This window comes from Sinocyclocheilus grahami, unplaced genomic scaffold (genome assembly GCF_001515645.1).
Source record: "Sinocyclocheilus grahami isolate Dianchi unplaced genomic scaffold, SAMN03320097.WGS_v1.1 scaffold707.1, whole genome shotgun sequence".
Lineage (NCBI taxonomy): Eukaryota > Metazoa > Chordata > Actinopteri > Cypriniformes > Cyprinidae > Sinocyclocheilus > Sinocyclocheilus grahami.
This window is the reverse complement of record NW_015505886.1, coordinates 205548-213687: the sequence shown is the minus strand read 5'-3', so window position 1 is coordinate 213687 and position 8140 is coordinate 205548. Positions and strand designations below refer to the sequence as shown.

At 33.0% G+C, this 8140-nt stretch overlaps 2 protein-coding genes across 3 annotated transcripts in view; one reads left to right on the top strand and one right to left on the bottom strand.

The window, feature by feature from the left end:
* The window catches only part of ucmab (upper zone of growth plate and cartilage matrix associated b), a 3571-nt gene extending 2483 nt beyond the window's left edge, over positions 1-1088 (top strand). The window contains exon 5 of the mRNA XM_016243997.1: positions 743-1088. Within this exon, the coding sequence (XP_016099483.1) occupies positions 743-840 (98 nt within the window). The 3' untranslated portion in view covers positions 841-1088. The remainder of the gene's footprint in view (positions 1-742) is intronic.
* A 218-nt stretch (positions 1089-1306) lies between these two features.
* Positions 1307-8140, bottom strand: part of LOC107559982 (calcium/calmodulin-dependent protein kinase type 1D-like) — an 18721-nt gene continuing 11887 nt past the window's right edge. The window contains exons 4-11 of one of the 2 annotated variants that reach the window (XM_016244014.1): positions 7136-7274; positions 6746-6875; positions 5571-5646; positions 5351-5463; positions 4616-4694; positions 3286-3373; positions 3040-3190; positions 1307-2927 (exon numbers count right to left, since the gene is read on the bottom strand). In XM_016244014.1, the coding sequence (XP_016099500.1) occupies positions 2899-2927; positions 3040-3190; positions 3286-3373; positions 4616-4694; positions 5351-5463; positions 5571-5646; positions 6746-6875; positions 7136-7274 (805 nt within the window). In that variant the 3' untranslated portion in view covers positions 1307-2898. The remainder of the gene's footprint in view (positions 2928-3039; positions 3191-3285; positions 3374-4615; positions 4695-5350; positions 5464-5570; positions 5647-6745; positions 6876-7135; positions 7275-8140) is intronic. The other variant, XM_016244013.1, reaches the window with a different exon arrangement.

The following is an 8140-nucleotide window of genomic DNA, read 5'->3' as shown; positions in this document are numbered from 1 at the left end:
ATATATATATATATATATATATATATATATATATATATATATATATATATATTTAATAGGCTAACTGAAACATTTAATTATATATTTGAATATTTTGAGATAGAATGATTTGTTTCATTTTATTTCAAGGTGCATTTAATTGAATATTTCATAAGGTTTTTAATTTTAAGGCATATTTAATTTCAGGTGGTATTTCATATATTTAATAAATACATTTCACACCTTATTTACTTATACTTACATTTTATTGTTTATTTATTAATTGCAACATCCATGCTGTATTTCATTATTTCATTATTTAAAAAAACAATTATACAAATAATGGTTAGTTTAATTTGAAAAAATCTGTCATTATTTACTTTAATATTGTTTTAATATCTTGCATATACTTTTCAAAATAGGCCCTACTGAAAAAATACACTACGCCTATATAATACAATAAATGCCATTGCTATGTGAGAGAAATAGCCTGATATATAAATATATAGAATTGATAATTGATCATTTGTGACAATACAAAACTAATAGCATGTAATAAAGCTATATTTAAATATGTATGTCTTTATGTCTGTAGCCTACAGTAGCTATACCTGCCAATCATGCACATGGTCATGCTAGTGCAGTATAGCATCAAATATTTACACAATTACTCAAATATTATATCTAGTACTGTGAAGGCCTATGTGTAATCATCTGAATACACAGTTAAAGCTAAAATTCCTGCATTTTTACTCTCCTCCAGAGCAAGACGAGCGCTCCAGAGAAAATACAGAGCAGTGGAGAGAGTTTCACTACGACGGCCTCGACCCATCTTACGAGTACAACCGACACACGGTGTAAAACAGCGGATAACTACAACAGAACGGGTAGAGAGCTTTACAGTACTTTACAGTAGATTTCTGTGAAGGCGTTTCGGCACAATGTCTGCAGTAAACATGCACACAATAGCGCAAAAGAACGTAGCCTTATAAATATGTGTATTCATGCATGCAGAACGTATGTAATCCATGTATCATAGTTCTTTAAGAAGGTCTCATGAAAATGCGTATAAATAGTACGCCAAATAAAAACGAAAACTCGTGGTATTGATACGCAAAAATGGACTTTGGCGTGCATATGATACGTATGTGTTTGGCGTGCATAGAATACGCAGTTTTCGCGTGCATATGATACGAAATTTGTTGGCGTGCATATGATACGCAGTTTTCGCGTACATATGATACGCATCTACCTCACAACCCTAAACCTACCCATCGCGTAGCATATACACGCCAAAGTCCATTTTTGCATATCAATACCACGAGTTTTCGTTTTTATTTGGCGCAGGCCTACTATTTATACGCACTTTCATGAGATCGGGTTGTTTATTCATATGTAGGCTTTCATAACCCTTACTGTATGACTAAACTCGCCAATTGTTATTTTTATGGCTAGTTTAAAATCTATTGAACATTTCGTCACACACTATAATGACACAAGTCATTTAATCATTCAAAGTAACCCGATTTTTATTCATTTTGTGCTGGGACAATGTAAAGTGTTACATTTAACACAAACATTTCATGTTGTAAATCTTTGTAACAGCTACTTTAGGTTGCATCACAATAAGTCAACAATAAATCTGGTGTTATCTTTGTCTTTAATGAAAATTTGAAACCATACACTCACCACAGAACAAATCTACTAAAGAGAAAACACTGCTTACATCATTTCAGCGACCTGAATGAAAGAACCAGCACGCAGCTGCTAAATTCAGAGGGCCGGTATGAAGACCAGGATGACATGCAAGATTTAGAGCAGAAACTGTTTGAATCTCTCACAGTCGTATATCAGTGGACACATCATATCAAAACAGCTTCAGTTAAACTTGGAAAAGTTTTCGTTTTCGCTTCCCTGAAACACAAGATCAGCAAATACAAATGTCCGCCACTGAAGCAGGTACTTTTCATATAGATCTGTGATAAAACATACACGTTATTGGTCAAGCGTTTATCAATTTCCTTATTAGCCACAATTGAAAGAACTAAATTATGATAACAGTTTACATTACAGTGTCTATATTACATATATTTAATAATAATAATAATGTACTATTAATAGTAAGTGGCAATAGCAGCATTTACACAAAATGTTACAATGCAACATAATCACTGCAATGTAAAGTGTGACCAAGTCATTTAAAAAAAGCAAAGCTTACGAAATAAATCCAAAACATACACAAAATAGTACTTTTCACCATCATATTTTATACCTTCAGAAACATTTGACACAAATCACTCCAGATTCTTTCACTGATATTAACAAATTGCTGATAAAAACGTTAAACGACACACTACTGTTTGTTTATACAATATTCACATCCTTCATTCTCAGATTAATAAATGCCAGACGCATCCAGGACCGAATTTCAAGTATATACCTATTGGATGACAATAAACGTGGCTACTGGTTTAAAGCCTGTATTTGAATCTCACATCCTTTATCGTTTGGTTCTTCAAAGCAGCAGCAGGTTGAAATAAAGCAGCAAAACGTTACAAGAACTCTTTAATGAATGAAAATCGTTTTATCTACACCTCTTTATCTTCTATTAAGACTCAGAGCAGATGTTCTTCATCTCAAGGTTCGTAATCTCCATTCAACAGCCACATAAAACAGTCCCCTGAAATTCACACAGGCCACTATTTATGAATCGGTCTTGTTTCATAGCACTCCATTGGCTTTCCAGAAAGGAAAACTGGTTTGATTGGGCGACTGTGGACAATGGAAGTTAAATAGAAGAAAACACGTCTTTCCACAAAGTGCAACAGTCAAGTGAGCAGTCTGACAGGAAGTGACGTCATTTGGAGCCAGTGATGATGGTAGTGACCGTGGATGGCCGCGTGTGCTGCTCGGACGAACCTAGACAAAGATAACACCCTCCTCAAGGGCTGTTTGACAATACGACATAATACAACACACAGCACATCACTGCTGATGAGTAACTCAAGTTGGTCAACAAAAGTCTTGTGAGTTTCATGAAAAATAAAGGCAAAAACTTACAGTCGTTGCGGTTGACTGAGGAAACATCGACCGACTGACTCTTCCCTGGCATGGATGTTAGATTCTGCTTCCTGTGTTGAGAGGAATCCATACTGCTGCCGAGCTGAAGACGCCTCATATGTCTGATCACTGCGGTAGCATTAAACGCTTGCTGTGAGAGAAGAATACAGAATTTGAAATCACCTTTCATGCTGTTCAATGTAAAATTTCTTTTTGGAGGAAGGAGGAAAGGAAGTGGTCACTGACTCGCCATTTTGCTTTGGCAAAGTTCTTCTTCATCTGCCGGCTGACTGATTCGTGGATGTTCTTACAGAGCGCAGTATCACCAGCTATCCTGCAATCAGAGGAGAGTCAGCAGTTGGACGTCCTATCGTATCATCTGGCATCCATAAGGAGGCAGAGTCTTGAGTTTAACTATATAACGTAAAAACATGAAGCTTTGTGCTCCAGTGTTATTTTAGTATCATTGCATACTATTATAGTTTCCATTTATATTTTAAATAAGTTACATTTTTACATTTTGTTGTTTATTTTATTTTTAAATTTAAATTGAATTGTTTCATTTTTATTACTTTTTAATAAATGTCTACATTTTTATTACGGTAATTTGTATTTTAGTGTTAGGTTTAGTTATTTTAGTACATCAAGTTAAAATGAGAAATGTTGGCTATTGGCTAAAATAAAATACTGAAATAAAAATAAAATAAAAGTTAATGTTTAAGTTATTTAAAAAAAAATGATTCAGTTTTGTTTTAGTACACTAGTAACCCTGTGCTCAATAACATCATGAGATGAATATAATTACAGTTCTTGCAAGGTAATAATTAATATTATATAATTTATTATATGTAATTTATATATATATATATATATATATATATATATATATGTATGTATGTATATCTTTCATGCTCACCATGGCTGCATTTATTTGATCTAAAATGTAAACATTTTAAACATAAAATACCTGTTTTTTATTTTAATATATTTTAAAATGTAATTTATTTTTGTAATGCAAAGCTGAATTTTCAGCATCATTACTCCAGTCTTCAGTGTCACATGATCCTTCAGAAATCACTCTAATATGCTGATTTGTGCCTTTTCAGGATTCAGTGATGAATTGAAAAGAACAGCATTTATTTGAAATACAAACATTTTGTAACATAAAAGTCTTTACTGTCACTTTTGATCAATTTAATGCCTCCTGTCTTAAAACGATTAACTTCCGTTAAAAATACTTTTGAACTGTGTATATAAATTCTCGCATAATATATACAAAAATAGGCCTATTTTTTTTTTTTTTTTTTGATACTATTTTTTGCATTATGACATTTTTGACATTCCCAGTTCTCATTATTGTAATGCATATTAATAAATATAATTTATAATATAATATAATTATATAATTCAGGATGATTGGACCATTATTTCCCAGTCATTTCAATGTCCTAATTTACCTTATGCTTAATGTTATTGACAGCAACTAAAACCTTAAACCAGCAGCAACTAATATAACCCCAGGAGTTTTCATGCGAAAAAATGTAAACACAATGTGTCTATATTCCTGGTCGCTCACCACGGATGCCGAAGAGCCTCTTCACAAGTGAGCCTCTTTTCTGGATCTTTCTGCATCAGGTTACTAATGAAGTCTTTAGCTATGAAACAACACAAATGTGAAAATAAAGAAACCTGTATCAGTTACACAAGGGCGCAGTTCTAATTGTGAAAAAATGACACCCTCCTACACTTCCCCAGACACCAGGGAACAGCTTGTGGTGTGGGTGTCGAGTTGTTATTTTCAAACGATGCCGAATGGCCTGGCGCCAGAAAATGCTTTTCAACTGCTGATTTATATCTGGCTGCAATACCAGTGTTACTTTCGAAAAAACCCTTATTAAAGTGGTGCTCATGGGGGAAAAAAATGTCGTGACTGTCAGTGACAAGTAAACACAAGAAAGCCAAGTCATACTTAATGATGGCATTTAAGTGGGTAGAAGAGACAAAAAGAGGTGAAAAAAGGTGTAATTTTCTCCAATACTGAAGCTGATATGAATAAATGTAGAGTTTAACTCATTTAAGGGTCATTAAAGGGATAAATCACCCAAAAATGAAAATTCAGAAACTAAATAGTTTCATGTCCCACTGACTTCCATAGTACGAACAAAAACACTATGGAAGTCAATGGGACCCAATGAGTCACCAACATTCTTCAAAATATCTTCTTTTGTGGTCTGGAATGACATGAGGGTGAGTAAATGAGGTCTGTTTAATATAGGATTCATTTCACAGTGGTTTCCAATGCTATACACACCTGAATCAGAAATATCGTCCCAATACGGGGAATCAAACTCGTATTCGGCCCTCAGTATTTGCTCAAAAAGTTTGGAGTCATTCTCGTCATAAAACGGAGGGTATCCACACAACCTGAGGAGGGCGTGGATTCAAAAGTGATGAGTATTTTAAAATAATGACTGTAAAAATGGTTTGGAAAGCAACCAAGTGTGTTTCATATGGGGTTAAAAAACACTTACAAGATGTAAGCAATCACTCCTATAGACCAGCAGTCCACAGCTTTGCTGTAAGGTTTCTGTGCTAATACCTCTGGAGCTGAAGTAATAAAAGACAGAGAAAACAAATGAAATGATGCATTTACTAAAGTGTAAAAGGGTAATTATGGATAATTGACCCCAAAACAAATTGAATCATCATTTTGATCATCTCATGTCTATAGACGCTTTTTTCTTAGAGATAATTGCAATTTTTTCATCTCACAATTCAGACTTTCTCACAATTCTCAGAAAAAAAGTAAGAATTGCAAGATTTAAACTCGCAGAAAAAAAGTCAAGAACAGTAAGATGTTAACTGACAATTGCAAGAAAAATTACTTAATTGTGAGATTTAATAAATTGCTATTCCTTTTTTATTTTATTTTATTTTTTATTATCCCGTTTTCTTGACAAATTTGCTTCTTAACCACTTTTTTGTGCTTTTTTGGACTTGACAGACAAGTACACATTATCACTTCATAGTATACAATTTGCACAGAAATTGTAAAATATTTTATATTTGTATATTTTATACCAAAATAAAAGGATATGAAACATATGAATATGGAAACAAAAACATATGGATTTGAAACACCAAATTTTATATTTGCATGAACTATTCCTTTACGTATACTGTAAAAAAAATTAAAATAATCAGTGAAATTTGCGGTAAAAATGGCAGTATGGTTAAAAAATGCATACATTTTGTAAGTGTCATAATACTAACATACCAAATGACTAAAATATCTATTATTTTACCTTTACAATACAATGACAAATACTTTAAAAACACAGGTGGTAAAGAGAAATAACACTAAATTGATGCAATATTTATTAATAAAACCCTTATGTATATAACTGATCAGAAAAATAATGATATAAGACTTAGTTATTTCAGTGAACAACCATCAAATGGGAGAACTCTAGGAATGTCAGTTTATGGTTTTTCAGTGTACAGTTACAGTATAAGACTTGTTCTTTTTCACTTTTTAAAAAACTGTATATTTAACAATATTGTACTGTAACAGTATAGATCTATTAGTTTTTTTTTTAACCATATAAAGAAACTTACCGTTAACCAATTAACAGTTTTTTACCAATAAAATGACAATCATTTTATTAAATCTTCAGATTCGGTGCAGAATAACACTGATATTTACCCACATATCCCGGCGTCCCACAGGCTGTGGACATGATGTCATTGGCTGCGCCCTCCATCTTGGACAGCCCGAAATCACTTATCATAATCTTGGATTCTTCATGTGGGTTATAATAGAGCAGATTCTCTGGCTGTCAGGAGATGAGAGAGAAGAGAAGGTGATAAGGTTTAAAAGTCACAGGGAGTTATTTTACACCGTACGTCGCAGTGATCGCAGTGCGGTGTCCTTTCATGCCTCATGTTCCAGCTTCCTTGTTTCCACTGAAGTGGAAGTGAGTGATCGCAGTGCGGTGTCCTTTCATGCCTCATGTTCCAGCTTCCTATATACTGTATAGTGAAAGTATATCGATTTGTTTTGGTGTGAAGGAAATCAGTCAAGGGAAATCATCACCTTCAGGTCTCGGTGGACTATCCCCAGTGAATGCAGGTAGTTAACCGCATCCAGAACCGGCTTGATTAACGCGCTGGCATCCTGCTCCGTGTAGAAACCCCTCTCTACTATACGATCAAACAACTCCCCACCTGACACACTGAAAAATTAAATAAATCTGTTTTTAACAAATGTTTTTTTTAATAACGTATAATAGTTAGTTCTAAATTTCAAAATTACATGCAGGTATATATAATACTGATTACTGTCAATAAAATGTAATGCATCCTTGATGAATAAAAGGATTAATTTCTTACAGAAAAAATATACTGACACCCAAACTTTTGAACAGTATATGTTTTCTACTTCATTATAGCTTTTTTATTCACTTTGTAAAATAAAATAAATAAAATAAAAATCATTAAAAATAAATACAAAAATCAATGAAATGAAAATAAAATGAAAAGTTAAAGAGTGGTTAAAATAAATGCATTAATATGTGGTTGCCAGGGATTTCTGTGTGGTTGTTAGGTATTTGTTTATTGGGCCAAGTCAGAATATAGCAAATTTGATTGTTCAGAAAAATAATAACACACCTTCAGTCAATAAGCAGCATGAAAAACAAAACAAAACAAAACCAAACCAAAAGCAAAGCAAAAAAACCCAAAGAGCAAACCAAACCAAAACAAAGGAACACAACCTCCCCCCTCCCCAAAAGCAAAACAATGCAACGCAGAAGCAAAACAAAAACCCATTATTAATTCAATTCAACAAGCAGCAAAAATAATAATAATAATAATAATAAATAAATAAAAAGAATGGTTAAAATGCATGCATTAATATGTGGTTGCTTGGGATTTATGGGTGGTTAAGTACTTATTTACTGGGCCAAAAGCAACAAAAAACAAAGCAAAGCAAAAAAAAGCAAAAAAAAAAAAAAAAAAAGGAAGACAAAAAAAAACCAAATCAAAGGGAAAAAACTAAAGCCTGACCGATATATTTTTTTTGCCGAAATTTTCGGCCCTA